Source organism: Sceloporus occidentalis, unplaced genomic scaffold (genome assembly GCF_023333645.1).
Source record: "Sceloporus occidentalis isolate IW3139 unplaced genomic scaffold, rSceOcc1.0.p SCAF_8, whole genome shotgun sequence".
In the NCBI taxonomy this organism is placed as follows: domain Eukaryota; kingdom Metazoa; phylum Chordata; class Lepidosauria; order Squamata; family Phrynosomatidae; genus Sceloporus; species Sceloporus occidentalis.
In genome coordinates this window covers 45,541,824-45,562,012 of record NW_028316988.1, presented here as the reverse complement: position 1 = coordinate 45,562,012, position 20,189 = coordinate 45,541,824, and the positions used below count along the sequence as shown (strand labels likewise).

General features: G+C 41.9%; 1 protein-coding gene across 10 annotated transcripts in view; it reads right to left on the bottom strand.

Annotated features, from left to right (window-relative positions):
* Positions 1-20,189, bottom strand: part of LOC149308809 (teneurin-1) — a 293,986-nt gene that overhangs the window by 15,638 nt on the left and 258,159 nt on the right. For all 10 annotated transcript variants that reach the window (XM_089536504.1, XM_089536512.1, XM_089536509.1 and 7 more), the window contains 4 exons: positions 16,639-17,005; positions 10,648-11,158; positions 7,124-7,296; positions 5,180-5,415 (listed from right to left, as the gene is read on the bottom strand). In XM_089536504.1, coding sequence (XP_089392630.1) covers positions 5,180-5,415; positions 7,124-7,296; positions 10,648-11,158; positions 16,639-17,005 — 1,287 coding nt within the window. The remainder of the gene's footprint in view (positions 1-5,179; positions 5,416-7,123; positions 7,297-10,647; positions 11,159-16,638; positions 17,006-20,189) is intronic.

The window sequence follows — 20,189 nt, the reverse complement described above, 5'->3', positions numbered from 1 at the left end:
CCAAGCCAACTTACACAAGGAAATGATCCGGCAATGATAATGGTAATGTTCTACTTTCCACTAACGCAGGTAGCTATGGTGGGGTACAGACTGCCCAAAAAGGGCGGTCTGCCCACGCCTTGTTTTGCTGTGCGAGGAAGCTGCAGCGTAGCTTCTTCTTGCAGCAAAATGTGGGTTCTTTTTGCGGTGCCATTGTGATGCTGCAGTGCGCCAATGGTGCACTTGCGACATCACAATGGCATCATGATGTGCGGACGCTAAGTGTCCGTTGCATCAAAATGGCGGCGCCCATCTGTACAAGGCGCTGCCATTTTGACGCTGTCATCATGTGCGAGGGGCGAGGGGCGTCTGGAAGCGCTGCCCCTCGCACGTGACAACGGCGCCCCATTGCACCTGTCTGTAGAGTGCCAAAAAGTTCTAATGGAAAGTTAGCGGGAGTTAACAGCTTTCAAACAAACCTCTGATTCCAATGGCTGAGAGGCCTGCCTGCCTTTGGAGTGCATTTGGTGAGTAAACATTCATTTTGCAGAGGCTGAAAGAGGCGATCAAGAGTGGATGTTGACAGACCTGGTCTCCTATGTATTAATGGCAAGTCTTTATATAACCCAAATGACAGTACCCACAGATGAGAGGTTAGCAGCAGCCGGCTTTAGGGTTATTAATGTTTGAAAAAGCACAAACACTTTTTTATAGGCGTGAGGTGAGAATATGCAACCCTCCAAAAATATGCTATTATGGACAGAAGCGGGATGCAAATCCTGACTCGATTTATCCTGGAACCAAAATAAAGTGTTTCAGTCTCATTCTGGAAACGAGTCTCTTGGAGATTCCCTGAAATGATGTCTTGCCATGCTGTGATGGTTACTATGTGTATTGGGCTTCTGCCACTAGGCAGATGGGTTTTGGAGTCCTAGATGGCATCATGGCGAAACATTCACAGCTATCCAGTGGCATGAAAGAGCCAGTTTGTGCTTGTGACCTTGTTTGAATTTCTTTTGATGGAAGTTTGAGGCTGGGAAAAGATAAGAAGGCTGAGAATGGACTGAAGGATTGAATTTTCCTCTGTTGCCAACATGCTTGGACAGTTCTTACTGCTAGTAGGATAGAGGGGAGGAGATGTTGTATATAGTTTTTTGTAGCGTTTTCGGACTATGTGGCCCTGTTCTAGAAGAGTTTCTTCCTGATGTTTTGCCAGCATCTGTGGCTTTGGCATCTTCAGAGAATGCTTGCCTGGAAAAGAGTTGGGTATATATATATATATATATATATATATATATATATACTGTGTAACCCTGGGAAAGGAGGAGTGATTTGCATGTATATTGTTTTGGGATTGACTTCCTTAGCTTCGTCCTTTAAATCCTTTATTACAAGCCCCTAGGCTGTACCCTTGGCTTATCTACAGCCATATCAAAATCTGTAATTTTGGCCCTAAAACCTGCCCTCGACTTGTACACTAGGTTGACTTATAGTTGAGTATATACGGTCATGTTTGAACCTTTGGATTCTCACTAGTGTGCGCTGGCTGAGAAATCCTAATCCTTTCCCATAAACTGCCAGTCCTAAAATTGCATAGGATGGCATACCTGCAGCTAAAGTGGAATAATATTGCCATAATTGTGGAGTGCGAAAGGGCCCCTGAATCAAACCAAAGGGAAGTGTGAAATATAATATACCCAAACGAATGGGATAGTTAGCAACAGCATCTAAGGAGCAGTTAATATTCACTTACATTTTTCTCCCCGGGAAGAAGGTAATCATCTGTTGGGACACCCTCTGAATCAATATTATTTACTTCGATATTTCAAGACGTCAGTACTGCAGTATGATTTATTCAAGTGCATAAAGACTGTAACTTGCTACATGGATAGGTATTAACAGCCACTTCTCTGCTTTACACAGAAAGGCAATTTATAGTACAGTTCTAGACATGTCTACGCAGAAAGAAGTCTCACCGTGTTCCCAGCATCTCACTCCTAGATTAAGGGGATAAAGGGTTGCAGCCTTAGGGTGGTTCAGTCTCTTCTCGCCTTAGTTAATTCGAATTAGGAACGTGAGGATATCTTAGCTTTTTATATCTTTATATATGTGCCATGCAGAAGTAAGATGCCAGATTTGATTTGTGCTCAGATATGAAAATCTAAACCCATGGGGATGTCATATTCCTTATCATCTCTCATCCATCCATCTATATATGGATTTATGTTAATGTTACTGTGTTTTTATGATTGTTACCCACCTCGATCCTTTGGGAGAGGCGGGTTATAAATAAATCATCATCATCATCATCATCATCATCATCATCATCATCATCATCATCATCATATTTATCTATCATCTAGGACTAGTATGTACTAGCTACAACTTCCATAACTTATTTGAAGTAATTGAGCTAAGGTATACTCTGAGTGTATCACAGCCTTAGTATGGATGATCACAACAATGCACAGCAGTGTGAGACCAGCAAAAGGATTTATGGTGGTACAAAAGTGACTCGACTTTGGTTTTATTTTATAACAGTCTAGGCGGGTGAGAAATCAAACGCAGATTAGATATTTCACAGGCTCTAAACCATGCGGTTGCTTCCACATTTCACTGTTTTCCAATGAACTGGCTATCTCCCTTCTCTTTAATGTGACCTTTATGCATTAGCACAGGTTTTCAGTTTGCAAGTATCAAACCAAGTAAAACCCTATAATGTGAGCTGGGCACGTTTTATATCAGTGCCTCCATAGAGCATGGGTCCAGATTATTTGAAAGACCGCATCTCTCAACAGGAGCCAGGTCAATTTTTAAGATCTATGGTGGAAGGCTTTCCACAGGCCTTATCACACTAGCGAGATCCCTCAGGCAAACAGGATTTAAACGCGATTCAAAATACATTCGAATCTAAACAAAAGTTGCAAATTCGGGGAGTTTATCACACCAAATTGCTTCTAAAACGAAATAATGTGAAGGTAAACCGCAGTTAAAGCGGAGAAATGCAGCAGCTTTTTACTTTCGGGATGCATTGGGGTGCAGTGGTGGTTGTTGGGTTTCATGTTGGAAATGCAATTAATCTGCTTTATTTTAGATGTTAAAGGAACTATTGAAGGTCCAGTGCTGAGCCTGAAGATGGGGCTTAACATCTTGGGCAGCTCCTTTAAACGCTGAAATAAAACCTAGGGCAGTTTCACTACATCGTTAACATGAGATCAGATCCAGATTCAGAGAGGATCTGTGTAAGGATGGATAAGAAGGGAGGACACAGAGGTATGTGTGAGGTTGGACTTTTCCACAACTTCGTCCTCCTTTCAACTCAGATAGGTTTTGACAGGATCTATAATCATCACTGTATCCGTGGGTCATTATTTTAGACCACTGCTTTGAATGCTAGCTATTCGCTGGACTCATCAAGACCTCTCCAAGGAGTAGTTCTGTCAAATGGAAAACAGATTTCCTAAAGCATTTTTTCCCTGCAAGGTATTGATGCGCTTGCATCTTCAACTTAAGTCTGTTAATTAAACAGAGAAACATTGACCACCTGCCACAGGAATTCATTAATGCTCTTGTTTTAATATAAATCATAAGCACAAATTAGATGTGATGGTAAGAGTTTCATCTGGACAGATAACAGAAATGCAGATGCCAAGATTTTCCCCTCCAGGCCAAGCTTGGACAAAACCCTTTATAATGCTCACCTGAAAGGACGGATACATTACAATATCATAAATTATTATAAGACTTGACAGCTTTCTTAGTCCTCCAAAGACCTTTCCTAACAGCTTCTCAAAATGTGGCCCTCTTAATGTATGGCAGAACCTGGAATGCTGCTTTATGGAAGGAACTAATTACTTTACTCATTACTCTGATCACTCAGTGGGGGTCACTTGTTACTGTTACTAAGGTCTAGAAAGGTAGAATGAAGAGTTACTCAATACTAACAAGTTGGTGTTACTGTCGTGCCCTTGAACAATACGGGAAATAAGGGAAATTCTCTCTGTTTCCCCCAAGTTTAGATATTCTGTCTTAGACATTCTGCAGAACAAAATATCGCTTCTCTAGCACTTTCTTCCAACCTAAAAACAGATCCTGTCTGATCTTGGAAGCTAAGCAGGGTCGGCCCTGGTTAGCACTTGGATGCCAAAAAATCCCAGGCGCTGTGGGCGATATTTCAGAGGAAGGAACTGGCAAAACCACCTCTGAGTATTCTTTGCCGAATAAAACCCTATGGGTGACTTGAAGGTGCATACACACAATACACACACACACACACACACGTTAAAAAGGTACCTGCCTGTCTTGTTTAGAAAGGTCATTTCTAGAGACCAGGGAGAGTCCAATGCATACCATTCACACAGAGAGAAACATTTAGTTGCTTGCAATGCAATGTGCATAGTTCCTTGTAATGTTATGATTTACCTTGCTCAGTCATTAACTAAAAGGAAGACTGTAGTTAAGAAATCTGAAGAAGAGCAAGAGCCCTGCCACACTGCAGAATTAAAGCAGTTGGATGCCACTTTAAGTGTTATGAAGAGCAAAGATAGGTGTGAAAAAGAACCCAACAATCCCACCATCTGCCTCCTTGAAAATTCTTTTTCCGTCTACCACCTTGTTCCAAATATCAGAGGTAAACTGGGGAGAAAAACATTTGGGAAGAGAAACTGAGTTTAGTTGGAGGACATTTGACAGCTCAGGTGCATGACAAAGTCTCTGCCTGCAGTGTTCCTTCACTTTCTTAGGATGGTATGGGAATCAGACACTGGCTGTATCCACGGTGCAGAAACAATCCAGTTTCACACCACTTTAACTGCCATGGCTCCATTTTATGAAATTCTGGGATTTGTAGTTTGTTGTGGCACCAGAGCTCTATGACAGCGAAGACTGCATGCCTTACAAAAGTACAATTCCCCGAATTCCACAGCATTGAGCTATGGCAGTTAAAGTGGTGTCAAACTGGATTACTTCTGCAGTGCAAATACAGCCACTGATCTTAGTTCTGCTAGAAATATATAGGTGCCTAGTCTGGTCCCAGACTATTTAGTTTTTTAAAGATTATTTCCAATACTTTGAATGGGACAGAATAGCAATGAAGACTGTGGAGTCTAGAACACTGTTACAGCAATAATTCAACATAAACCTGAGGCACATTGCTTTGCAAATGAATACTTCATTTTACATAAGGCCAAAAACCCCTTACCCGTAACCTTCTTTCAAACGCTGAGATATTGCCTTTGGTCTGTTCCTTCCTTTGTCTCCACTCAATAAGGTTGGAATTATGCTCCCCTGGTAGAGAGATATTGCATTTTCCTAATGTGGGGTTGAAAATGCCTGCAAGGATGTGTGGCTCTGTATTCAAAGTAATCTCCATTCCGCTGGCGAAGGTGACTCTCAGCGACCCATCCGGACTCACCCGATAGATACTCTGCGTGTTGTCTGTCAGCAAGAAAACAAAAAAAGGCGAGAGAGTTCAGCCCTTCAGCTTCAGGAAGCAAATGTTAGGCAGGCAAAGGTTGCATTTATCCATAGTTCAAACAGCAGTAGGCATCGCCAGTGCTTGCACCTCTTCATTATTAGAAATCTGCAGGGGTTTTTAAACATACCGTGGCATTGTTATTTCATCCGCAGCACAGTATTTACATATTAGCAAGACGTGGCACCACGAAGAAAGGTCTCCTACATTCTAAGACATTTGCAAAGGTTAACTCTTTAAGTCATCAGGCTGGCTGATTTACGACTGCCTTTAGGGTAGCGGTGAGTTTCTGTACTAACTGAAAAATCCATCCAAAGAATTAATGGGTTTGTGTGTATAGATACACACAAACATTTAATGTTGATTTTTGTGGGGTTTTCGGGCTATGTGGCCATGTTCTAGAAGAGTTTGTTTCTGAGGTTTCACTAGCATCTGTAGCTGGCATCTTCAGAGAATGCTGGCATGGAAGAAAGTTGGATATATACAGTACATATATGTGTGTGTGTGTGTATACTGTGTGATCCTGAGTATGGAGGAGTGACTCCCATGTTGATCTGTGTATTGTTCTGTTCTTGGATGGCAAGGCCTCAGGGTGGGAGGATATACAAAGAGGATTTGTGTCCGTTTAATTAGAGATCCATTGTTTGCTAGGAAAACCCCTGTCCCTGGGTGGCTTTCATTTGCATTTGCTGGCTCTTGATCCTCCCAACTCAGGGTCACACAGAATATATATACCCCACTCACTTCCATGCCATCTTCTCTGAAGATGCCAGCCACAGATGCCGGCTCTTCTAGAACATGGCCTCATAACCCGAAAAGCCCACAAAAAACTATGGATGCAAGGCCATGAATGCCTTCGACTTCACTTAATGTTGCTGTTGTTGGGTGCCTTCAAGTCATTTCCAGTTTATGGAGACCCTACAGCAAACCTTTTCTGGGGTTTTCTGGGGCTGAGAGCAGGGACGTAGCCAGGATTTTAGGAAGGGGGGAGTCCAGACTAAGTGCCACCATTATAATGGGGCTTGAGTGCGGCGGTGCAGCAGCACACACCATTCATTTTTCTAATGGAAGGGGGGGAGGTCCGGACCCCAAGAACCCCCCCCCCCTTGGCTACGTCCCTGCTGAGAGGGTGTGACTTGCCCAAGATCACCCAATGGATTTCCATGGCCAAAAAGGGAAGCAAACTCTGATCTCCAGAGTCCAAATCCAATGCTCAAACCACTGCACTATACTGGCTCTCAGTGCTTAACATACAGAACTGAAAAATATAACACAAGCAAAACATTTTATACACATACTATACATATGTTATATCTAGATCTATACCTAAATGCATCTGCGGAAGTAGACTAAAGTCTATGAAGGCTCATGCTACCAACTCCTTTCTTTCAGTTAATCTCAAAGGTGTTAGATGATCTCTCTACATCTGTATCTATATCTCTAAATCTACATCTATATCTCTCTACACACACATACATATACATCCAACACAGCGATTTATATTTTAGAGCCATCACTTTTTAAAAAAAACCCAGAAGTGGACTTCCAGTCATTTCCAGGGTTTAGGGTTTTGTGTGTCTCAAGTCATATCAAGCCAGAGAGAACAGATGTAAAGAAAATAAACCAACCCTGCAAAAATCAATTATATAGAGAGTAGATGTACTTAACTACCTTGTTTCAATGTGTAAATAGTAGAGGTAGCAGAAAAGTTAGTCGCTGTGACCACATTTTCCTTGTTGGAAGTGTTGATTTCCACTCTCATCAGTTTTTCTACATCACTATGGAAGCTGCTGACTTCACCAGTTGGAAATGTTGCATTGGTTAAATGGCCATCAGAGTCATACCTGGAAAACAGTGAAGGTTCATAGAAAACCAATTAGAACATACTGGAACTTTTCTTTTCTGAAATGAAAGGAGAAATAGGTGTATTTAGATTGCAAAATGATATACATATTCTCACAAGTGAGTCTATCACAGTCGACCCTCCATATCCACGGATTCTGCATCTGTAACAGGTGACCTTTCAGTGTGGAGTACACTACTATGCCTATCCAGGGGTAGACAGGGTCTTCTGGAGACAGAAGGTCCTGTGAAGATTTTAGGCTGGATCACTAGAAGTATAGTGTCTAGATCAAGGGAAGTCATAGTGCCACTCTATTCTGCTTTGGTCAGGCCCCACCTGGAATATTGTGTCCAGTTCTGGGCACCACAATTCAAAAAGGACATTGAGAAACTGGAGCCATGTGTCCAAAGGAGGGCGACTAAAATGGTGAAGGATCTGGAAACCATGCCTTATGAGGAAGGACTTAGGGAGCTGGGTATGTTTAGCCCTGAGAAGAGATTGTTAAGAGGTGATATGATAGCCCTGTTTAAATGTTTGAAGGGGTGTAATATTGAAGATGGATCAAGCTTGTTTTCTGCTGCTCCAGAGCATAATACACAGAGCAATGGATGCAAGTTATAGGAAAAGAGATTCCAGCTCAACATTAGGAAGAACTTCTTGACAGTAACAGCTGTTCGACATGGAAGACACTCCCTTGGAGAGTGCTGGAGTCTCCTTCATTGGAGGTCTTTAAACCGAGGTTGGATGGCCATCTGTTGGGTATGCTTTGATTGAGAGTTCCTGCATGGCTGGACTAGATGGCCTTTGTGGCCTCTTCCAATTCTATGATTCTGTGATCTGGTCCAACTGCCTAAAAGCAGCAAAGGGGCCAGCTGAGCTATTGTCAACACACTGCAGCAAACCCCTGGAGGCCTCTCCCTTTGCCAAACAGTTCATGGACCCCTTTGGGACTTGCATATAAGGTGGGTAGACTGGGTGCCCCAGTCCACAATCTGTCAGTGGCAAGTAGATAGAAGACTTTCTTTTTAACCACTGAGCTCTGCTGGTGCAGCATTTAAATGCCTGTACTGCAGTCACTCACTCACAAACCACAAGTTTGTGAGTTGGATACCAGCCAATGATAACGGATGATGGGAGTCGTAATCCCACAACAGAGTCGCTCACTCCTAGTGCAGACCTGCATCTCTCCTTGACTACCACTATTTAAAGGCATCACTAGCAAAGAATTCTTATGCATGTTTTCTCAGACATGGGACCACTGGATTGGCCCATATTGCAAGGTACACATGTATAGAATTGCAACATAAAGCCTTTGCAGTTTTTAACTGCCCCTGACTGGGCTGCAACTCATATTTATATGGTTTCAAAGTGCTGTAGTCTCTATTCAGATATGGTTTTATAGGTACTGTTTATGCTTTGCTTTGCACACCAGTTTAGCATGCTTGTTGGAAAAGTTCTCCAACAGAGGTATAAAAATGTTGTTGTATAAGACACGAATAAAAATAATCTGAATTTGTCGCATGATATGAAGGAGAAAGAGTTTGCAAGGCTTGGTACTTTAACTCTGATGCAATATTAAAAGATCATCACAAGAGGGCACTCGCTATCAAGGCAAGGCAAGGAAGAAGGCTAGCTACTTGCTCATTAAATAAAAGGTTTCTTTGGCTTTCCCATTTTCTTTCTTGAAGAAAATTCAGAATGCAGTGGTAATCACAGACCTGATGCCAAACCTTTAGTTTAAGCTAGAGATGTAAACCTTTACAAATTTCATCCCGGTAAGAAATTTACCATTTTCCTCCTGCCTCAATTTGCAGTTTGGGATTGATTTTGTGAGAATAAACACTGTACATGGGGCTTTTGCACAGAAGACAGAATTATCTGCACAGAAAATATGATTATTTTTTTTGGCTAGAAATGTTATATCCTGCACAGAAAAACATATTTTTCCTGTTTGCTGTGCAGAAAATGCCATGCATCATCATCATCATCATCATCATCATCATCATCATCATCATCATCATCATCATCATTTGCATAGAATAAGTCTCCAAATACATGCATTATCTTTGCAAGGAGGTATCAATTGACAAAGATTCTTTTCTGTGCAGGATTCTCCTCCAAAACACACATCACACATCACACACACACATACACGGGTTTATTGTTCAAGTATAGTCCAATTTTCATTCCATCCCATGAACACTAGGTGGCCCTGAGCCACAGAGAGGATCCTTTACTTGAAGGATTGTCAGAGGACCCTCTCCTATTAGAAGGCATTCTGTATCTGAGGGTCTGTTCACTCCAAAATGAATTTAAGGATAAAGAAGCCACAGGGACATTGACGTTGTCCATCAATACTTAACAGCACCTGTACAGTGGACTGAGGAATATGCACACCTGTTCTCCTATAAAGCCAGGATATATGGCCCTCCTTTTTGCTTTTACTTGGTGTGGACAGGTGAATAACTTGCAACAAGAAGGTGGAAGAACTATGTTGTTCTTGTTTGCCTTTAAGTTGTTTCTGACTTATGATGATCATAAGTCAAACCCATCATGTTTTTTTTTTTTTTTTTGCAAGACTGGTTCAGAGGAGGTTTGCTATTGCCTCCTCTGAGGCTGAGAGCATGTGATTTGCCTATGGTCACCCAGTGGGTTTCATGGCAAAACTGGGAACTGAACCCTGGTCTTGAAAATTGTAGTCCAACCATGATGGCTCTAGAAGAACTAGACTAAGGGGCTGTTCAGACAGCTCCAAAGGGGTTGGAGCTGCCCCTGTTTCAGCTGGATCGGGATGGTGGCAACCACACACCGTGGCCCTGAGCTGGCCTTTCCAGGGCACAAAAAGGAGCCACAAAATGTGGGTCCTTTTTGCACCCTCTGCCACAGCTATACGGCGCTCCTTCAGTGCTGCATCATCTGGATACAGCACCGGAAGAGTGTTGTGACACTGCTTTGGTGCAGAATCCACACAGAACCAGACCTACAATTATAGGCAGCTTTAGCTGAATGGTTCCAATGAAGTTCCAGAACTCTGACCCAGATAGTTGTCCTGTTAGATAAGATTTTACTGTTGTATGTTCTCACTGTTATATAATGGGATGTATTTTACTACGTTATATGTTCTCATTGTTGTAAGCCACCTCAATCGTACTGAAGAGGTGGGATAGAAATAATTATTATTATTATTATTATTATTATTATTATTGGCATTCACCTTTAGAATCAGGCAGCGGTATCAACAAGATGGTGCTCCATCCTCAAAATAATAACCATGATTTGCAAGCCAAATAGTTTGCTGTCACAAAACGTCAACAACATGTAGATGTATTAAGGAGGTTTGAAAGCCACTTACTCATAAACTGTTGTCCATCCGTACTCATTACTTTTGGTTGCTAGAAGGCCTGTTGTGCCAGGATAAGTCATCAGGGCCAAGTTGTAGCCTTGAGTGTAGACTCTTTTGAGAATCCCATTGCTACTTATGGTCAGCCAGTACACTTGGCCTCCAGGCATCGACAGCCAGAGAGGCAAACCACTGGCGTCTCTGCGAATGTGAACCGAATTCCCGTTGCTGTTAGTAATGCTGGTGAGATCCCCTTCCCCATTGTAGGTGAAATTGTATATAAAGTCCCTCGTAATGAGATTGAGAGTGTGCAAGTGAGTCCCGTTGCTGGTGAATTGATACAATTCTTGGTCCGCGGGGGAGGCAATCTCGTAAATATTCATGTCATTGAGATGAGCCTTATTCCGACTGACGGCACGAATACGGATATTACCAAGGTCAGCTATGTACAAGGTGCCATCGGGAGACACAGTGAGGGAAGAGGGAGCTTTCAGCTTTGCATCTTTGGCGTATCCTCCATCACCTGTAAAACAACAGAGAATGGTTTTATGAAACCACAGTTCCTGTGAGTAGCTAATGTTAAAAAATGAGCAAGCCAAATTCTGAGTCAACAATTATTGGCAATGATTGACGTATAAGCTAGATACTTATGCATCAGGCACATCACTCCATGTATCTGATGAAGGAGACTTATGTCCACGAAAGCTTATGTTAGCAACTTCTTTTTCTCAGTCTCAAATGTGCTACAAAATCCCTTTGCATACTGACCTAGACTAACAAGGTGATTTCTCTGAATTTTCCCAGCATTTGTATCTATTCGGTATTCATGCTTATGATCACAGCGCTATTGCCATTATCCCAAATGCTCCACCAAACCTACCTTAACAGCCGGCAGCTGCATCGAGCAACAGAGGTCTGTTCTGCTGGTGGTTGGGGTGCTGCAAGATGATATTTCCAGCCCTTTCCACCGGTGTGTTGTGGTGTAGCAAGGAGTTGTGACAGCAACAAGGAGTTGTGACAGAATATCTGTGACTGATAGTTACACTGCTGATTGCTGGAAGAACAGGGCTGAAAACATAACACCCCACCTGCTGGCCTCCATTGCTCAGTGTGCTGCACTACTAAGATAGGTTTGTAGAATCATGTTGGGAGACGATAAGCAGTTACCCATTCATAATTATGTCTGTGATGCAGGATCTTGACCATTAGTGTTTTCTAGTAAGAAAGTCAGTAAACCAGTATTTCAGTGCATTTATACTCAGAGGCATCACTTGGTGGGTTTGCGGGGTGCGGATACTCTAAGGCGGGATGACACCACTGCTCCCCAAACATCTGGCTTTGGCAGAAGTGGATTGTGGCATTTAAAACACTGAAGAGATGGGGTGAGCAGGGTGAGGCTCAGTGGGAGAAGAAATGAGAGGCCCCAGGTTTATATATATATATATATATATATGTGTGTGTGTGTGTGTGTGTGTGTGTGTATGTGTGTGTGTGTGCACGCGTGCGCATACACACACACACACACACAGATTGAGATTTTTTAATCTTACCAAATTTCCACTTTAACCCCATATGCATCTAGGTTGTGTGTATGATGATGTAATTTAAGGGTATACTTTTAATTTATCTAGCAGTTTATCTCACAACTATTGCCATTACATTCAGTGTTATATAGAAATTATGATTTATCAGTAAGCTTAGTGTAAAAAACATTACTAAGGATTCTGTATTGTGTGATATGGGAAGAGGTCAATGGGGTGGGAATGACACCATGAGTTATTGCACCAGATGATGTGACCCTAGTGACACCACTGTTCATCTCTATCATTTAAAACCAGTTTGATTCTCTGTACGTTTTAATAAAGATCATTTAGTGTGATGCATATAGTTCAGTTACATAGACAGCCTGTTTAAATGTAGTCCTCAGAATGTAGGACTGGGATTTGGGAGATCCCAGTTCGAATCCCCTCTGAGCCATGAGACCTACTGACTCATCTTGGGATAGTTGCTCTCTTTCAGTTTCACCTCTCAAGTGAGCATAAAATGATCATGCATTCAAAACTTTGCATTCAAAGCATGAATACCGAATAGTAAGGAGGGAAGGGAGATGGGAGGCAATTCAAATGAGGAAGACACATCTGTGTAGGCCTTGGAGGTGAATAAAAAAGATGCTCGTAACTAGTTACAGCTCTTACTAGTCAGGAAGGGCTATAAAACCTCTCTATGAGTGCACCCTTATTTCTTTCCCCCTCCGAGACAAGACTAGCTGCTATTTCCTCAACTGAATTGCCTTCCCCATACAGTGGACCTTTAGTATCCTCTAGGTTTTGGTTCCAGAGCCCTTCGCGGACATGAAAATCCTTGGATGCTCAAATCCCAGTGAATAGCATGTACACTTCTAGTATGCGCGTTTCTATACTGCTTATCGGTGAACTCCGCTCTCTCTAAGCAGATTACAGTCTGTAAGCCAATTGCCCCGCAACAAAGCTTTCCTGCATGGCAGGGGGTTGGACTGGATGGCCCTTGCGGTCTCTTCCAACTCTATGATTCTATGAAAGCTGGGCATTCATTGTACCAGCCTATGAAAGGATGGAAGGCTGAGTCAACCCTGGAGCCCTGGGATCAAACTCACAACCTTGTGCTGCAATACTGGCATTTAACTACTGCATCACCAGGGCTCCCTGGATACAAAGAATGAATGGTGTGGTAAAATTGTGTCCCTTATATAAAATGGCAAAATCAAGGTTTGCTTTTTGGAATTTATATGCATTTTTAAACGTTTTCAAACCACGAATGGTTGAATCTATGGATAAGGAATATGTGGATATGGCGGGGCAACTGTACATCCCTCCCCACCAGAAAGACCACCAGGGCTTTGATTTGACAGCTTCTGGGATGAGTATAAGTAGCAACACAGAACTTTACAAGCACAATATCACACTCCACCTGCTTGAAATAGGACCTCAGCAGTTATCTTGTTGCGACTGTGTGCCTTCTGTTAAAGCAAGGGCTAATTGTGTGAACTGTGCTGGCTCTATTTTGGCCCAAAGTCTGTTCCCTCTATCTCTGAACACTGCTGGATTTGATACATCGACTAAACTATCAGAAATAATGCAATTGCCCCTTGTTTCCCCTTTCTTTATGATGCTTTCTGAACATGACCATTATCCTGGCTTACAGGAGGCATACTAATTTCAGCCTGCTGGTGTGATATCCAATCCGGCTAATTGTTTCATTTTGCCTACTAACAATTGAGTCCAATCCTGCAATTATGATAATACGGCTCATCCTGACCTAAAATCTGTTGTGCAGCATGTCTACTGTGCCCTGAGCAAGAGGTACTGCATTGCACAGTGGAGACAACGGCTGCGTTCATGTTGCCGTGTTGCTACAAACTGTGTAGCAAACCATCTGGATTTTGAAAATACAAACACTGACTGATAGAACAAGGACCAAAGCAGAAACAAGGAACTTTGGTGAGAAATGCAGCCTTGGGTTCATAAGCATTGCAGCTTAGTTCTTATTAGGGCTAAAATCTGTTGGGAGAAGAGGGCTGGGTGAGATGCTCCAGACCTTGAACAACATGGAAGACAAGGACATGCATGGAACAGTTTTACCAACTGCATTTGACTGGTACGGATGGGGAGGATTTAATTTTACCCAAAATTCTCACTTTTCCTCATATTTAGGATGGGACTAACTTGAGATTTAAACAAATTTGAATGTGGGAGAAAGCAAAAGTAGCAGATTTTCCTGGAAATGCTAGTGACCACTGTCAATACGTACAGAGACTATATCCTCCAACTGTCCTATTTTGGCAGGAACAGTCTTGATTCATCCACTTTTTTCAGTTGATTTTAAACTGTCCTAGTTTCTCTCTCCTCCTCCCACTTTCCCCCTTTTCCTTCAGCCTCAATTGCTGCAAATGGCATTCAAACTGAAAAAGTAGTTTGGATTCAATAAACATTGATGGCAGAGGAGATTGGGAGAATCTCGCCCTTTCTAGGGCATTCAGGCAAAAGCAAACTGCTGCAGCCTTTCTTATCTTGCATGTTCTGTCTCAGTAATAACCTTTACCATCTTGACCACACTCTGACATTGCTTGGCTACATGTGTCCTAGTTTTCATCTGTGAAATGTTAGACAATGCAAGACCTGATCAATTATGAATCAATTTCCTAGGAATAGTGGACCTTGGGCATAGCTCCTTGCAGGAGTTTGAGAGGCAATGCAAATTTTGCCACAGGCCAAATGAAAGGTGATAAAAGATTAGCATTTGCAACCCCCCAAAAAACACCCCAGCCGCCCTTTCTCCTCTCTGTTCTGCTTATTGAATCTTTTCAGCTCAAGATGACTAAGCAATCTTGGTTGAAGATTGCAGGCTAAACTCACTTGCCAACTTTTAAAGCCAATATTTATGCACGCCTTTTAAAAGCTGAAAGCCAATAAAGTTGATTTGCAATGTGTTCTGGGCAGGCAGAAGCAATTATTTCTTCATGCAGTGCATAATTAACTTGTAGAAATCTTCACCTCAAGACATAAGAAGGAGGGTCACTAGTTGAGATGGATTTTTGTTTTTTAAAGAAAAGGATTAGACTGATTTCTCTGAGGATAGGAACACCAACAGCTATTAGCTCAATGTGAACAAAGACAGCATCTGAATAGCAAATACTGGGTGCAAGCAGGATGAAAAATGCTTACTATGTACGGTTGGTAAATCTTGCAGTTATGCCTCCAGATTCGACATTCTTTCCATCCCCAATGTTAAAAAAAGTCCAAATTATGCAAGTCACATTCTCTCAGCCTCAGAAGGAGCCAAAGGCAATCTTCCCTGAAAGAATCGTGCTACGAAAATCCTATTATAGGTTTGCCTTAGGGTCACCATAACTTGGAAGCGGCATGAACGCACACAATAGCAACAACGTCAAAAAACAAATGGAGACAAGGAGCACATGGACCTGGTTTATACTGAGACAGATCATTGATCCAAACAGTCCAGTACTGGCAGCTTTGACTGGCAGCAATAGTTTCATGTAGGATTCTTTCATAGCCTTCCTGGAGTTTATTTTATGTATATATGCAAGGCGATATTGCAGCACCTTTGAGACTAATTGAAAAATAGAAGTTGGTAGCATGAGCATTTGCAGAGTTGAGCCTACTTCCTCAGATGCATGTGGTGGAGTGAAGAGTCAAGGAACAGACTTATATAGCAGTCTCTCTCTCTGTGTGAATATCCATAGGAATGCAAAACTTTGTGTGTGTGGAGATGAGGTGACAAGTTCAGCTTTACCAATGGTAACTGGGGGATATGGCCAGGATGTTGCCTAAAGCCAGGGTTAGTATATAACCATATGAATGAGTATTAGGATGCAGTGTGAGAGCCAAGAAGATGATGTGATGAACTGGCCAAGGGAGACTTCACGAGGCTAGTGTTATAATGTGTGTACTATGCCAGGAAACCATAGTCTCTGTTCAACCCATTGCTGATGGACTGCAGTTTGTTGATATATTCTGCTGTTTGTCTTTGCAGTCTTCCTTTGTTCTGCAACTGGTTTTTGTATATTCCCATTCCTAAGGTCTGATTTATGTCAGACATTATTATTTTATTTAATAAATTATAATATAATAAATTCTGACATAAATCAGATATTAGGAAAATGATACTGCATCACTTTGGGCATTCTGAAATGTGCCAGTGCAATGGGCGCAGGGAGAATGCACAGCCCTAATGTGTGTCCATATGTACACTTATTTCATCAGTCATTATGGAAACAAAATTCTTAGCTAGACAGATCAGCCATTTACAACCTGAACTTCAGTTCCATGACCTTTTACTGCTAGCCAAGTTTGCTGCTGATGATAGGACCTATAGTCCAAAACATCTGATGAATACCACATTGGGAAAGGCTGAATACATCTTTGGTCTGATCAAGCCTGTTCTCCATATCCTGTCATGCCCATTTTATATATTATCCATGCTATGAAAGTGCAGAAACAAATGTACCTGAGAAGCAGTCACAATTGGGGTCAATTTTACAGTCACAATCTGTCGGAGCTCCGGCTATGATAGAGATTTCGCCATTGGTTGTGACCTGCTGGATGCGATTGATCTTCCGCTCATCCGTCTCGGCGATATACAGCATGCCGCTGTGAGAGACGCTGATGGCTCTGGCGGACTCCAGGGTGGAGTGGATTGCCACCTTGCTGACCAAAACGTGATCGATGCCTGGCACCTGGCAGTGGATGGGGCGGCCGGCAATAATTCTCACCCGCCTGTTTTCAGAAATCTGTAGCACAATGTTATTGTCCAGCACATACAGCGAATTGTCCAGAGGGTTGACTGCAAGGTCTGTTGGCCATTCTAGGCGAACCTGCAAAAAGGGAAAGGACGGGTTCAAAGAAAGTAGTTTCCTCACTGTTTCTCCCAAGACCAGGGGTGAACATTGTCCCTTTAAAAAAGAAGGCATGCCCATACAGCTCTCCAAAACATGTAGAGCCAATAGTGGGCAAAGGCACTTTGAGATTGAAATGATGTTTGGTTAGAAGCTGCCTATAGTGACATGAGATCGGAATAAGGATTGGCCAAATTAACAATAATTTGGCAATTTCCTTATTCCTTTCCTTCTTCTCTGTTGGCTTTTACAGGGACTGGAAGCTCCAAATGAATGCAAAAGCAGTATCAAATGATGCAGACCTGTAATAGCAACGCTCTCTGTTGTGAGAGCTCTTGCTTTTTAGCACTAAACTGGAAGAATCCAAGATCAATGGGTCACAACCATCCACTGATTTCTCTAAACACTGAAAGGATTTGTTAAAAATCTGGGTTAGCAGAACTTGTGAATATTTGCAAATGTTCTGGTCCTTAGTGAGAAATGATATCTCAATAGTTCCAGAAACAATGAGGCACCAAGTTGAAAAACTGAACAGCTATCATATATTTTTCACACCCTGCAACTTTTTTTGCCCCCAAATTAATTTACACAACCAGTGTTTTGAATTTTGCATAAAAGAAACCATTTTCTGCCCATGACCATAATTTTTGCATAAGGTTTTGTGCGTTCCTTTCTGCAAAACAGTGACAAAGAAATAAAATGGGCTGAGAATTCTTGTAATATGCCCAGCGGGAAATTGGGCATAAATCTGAAAATGGTTCCTTTTTGCTTAGAAGAATGAAAGAAGCCAAGATTTACATCTCTAGGAGAAATGTTGGTCAGTTGCAGTGGAATAAATCCAGCCATAAATTTTGTATACGGTGTTTAACCTATTTGATTTTTTTTTCCTGAAACACACTTTTGGTCATGAAGAAAATAGTCCATGGATCAGTCCGGTGCCTAGGGCTGATTTTTGTGTGTGTGCAAGTGCTGATAAATAAATAAAATCTATTTATTACATTTATAGATGCTATTTCTCAACAGTATAGCTGCTGCTTAGTGTGTTGAAGGGGTCAGGTTCAGTCTCTTTAGCATCTTTGGATACAGCTGGGAAAGACCCTTATCTGAAACTGTGGAGTACCACTGCCAGCCAATGTAAGCAATACAGAGATAAATGGGCCAATGGTTTGATTCAGTATAAAGCAGCTTTTCTTGTTCTCTGTATTGGACCCTTCGTTCAAGCTAATGTCCATTGTCTCCTCCATTTTATTCACCAAGCAACTCCACGGAGGTAGCTCAGTCTAAGAGAAAATGAAGTTACCCCAGAAATATCATGGCTTTTTAGGATCTCACCAATCTGGAGGAATTTCTCTTAATTTCAAATGAAAAGAAAGTGGGGCCAGAACACATTCATGTGAATTTGCTAGTTTAGCGAATTTATGTGAATGCAGATTGCGTTCGAACTGGCATCCCATTGCCCGAAAATAGCATGCCATTGCCCGAATTTGCGTGTGGTAGTCTATCACGCAATAACGTGAAACCCCATGATTGAGTTCAGACTGACTTCCCATTGCCTGAAATTGTGAGTGGTAGTCTATCATGCAATAACGTTAAACCCCATGATTGCATTTGGATTGCCATTGGATTATACTTCCAATTTCCCTAGTCTGATAAACTCCAGAGTCCAACGCTACAATTACTTCCCCAAGTTCTGAAATATATATCTGCACAGGTGCGCCACAGTCTCTCATCCGGTCCAGCCCTACCATTAGATAAAGTGAAGTGGCACCATGTTTGGACTGTCATGAGACACCAGCAAATTCTTCAAATTGATATTGATTTTTTTTTTTTTTGTTATGATCTGAGAAGGAGATAACGCCAAGGATAGAGAGAGGTGGGTTTTATTACCTCATCTGCAAAAAATAACCTACCTGGCTGGCTGGGTGCACCATGCATTGTGAGCTTGGCATAGGCACCATTTGCTGCTTTGCCCTACAGAAGAAATGCTTTGGGGGGCCACTCTTTCCATTTACTCATGCATGTTGTGTGGGATGTGGCAGCATATAGGGCAGGAATAGGTACCATGTAGTATAATAATAATAATAATAATAATAATAATAATAATAATAATAATAATATTAATATCCTGCCTCTCCCTGCGGATCGAGACGGGTTACAAGATCCAAAATACAATTCAAAACAGAGTACCCTACATAAAGCTGTACAATATACAATAAAAACCACAACAGCAAAGCATAATCCCATATAGCTCTCCCATCAAAGAAAACAGTTTATACTCCAGATGTTGGACTGTATTGCTCCAGATGTTGGACTGCAAACCCCAGCAGCTTCCACCAGCATAAACCGCAGTGAGGAATGCTCAGAGTTAAATCCCCGACAACATTTGGAAATCCATATGATTCCCACCTCTGGTTTAGGGATGATGGAACGAACTCAGGGACTTAGAGTGTCACCGTATTAATTCTGTAATTAAGGTTTTGTAATTGAATACAAGAGCCTACGTCTGGAATGACTTGAAGTCACCAAACAAGAACATTTTGGTGTGCAAAAGGGACACAATCCATTTTCATTTGCATAAGCTTTCCCCACCGGAGGTGCAAAAAACACTGAATAATAACCGTGATTCTTTTCTACTGGAATTTCAGTATTCTTCACGCTGGTGCTCACTGTTAAGGTAGGCACATTATTTTCCTTCCGGCAACTCATGCAAGTAAATAAATAAATAAATAAAGACACGAATAAACAAGTCCTGGCAAGTGGCATCAATCAGAAATTTTCCATAACACACCTGTCACTATTCCAACAGCCATGCGCCGCGTTGACAAGTCAAAATGCTGGTGAACAGGCAGCAGTAGTCTAATGTCTTATTATTTCCAGAAGGAAAAAGGTTTTAAAAAAGGAACGTAGAATACATTCAGGCAGTAGCCCTTCTGAGCTATTGATTCGGTTACAGGAGGATAGTAGATTCCAGTTGAACATTAAGAGACATTTCTTGACTATAGAAGCAGCTTGACAATGAAAATGGTGGGATCTCCATGGATCAGTCATCAGCTGGGGCTGCATTAGCTCTCGGTTTTCTCCACTGAAAAAGGAGCTGGACTAGTTCCAGGCCTCCGCTTCTATACAGAATAAATGTGTCCAAGGTGTAGGTATGGAAGCAGGC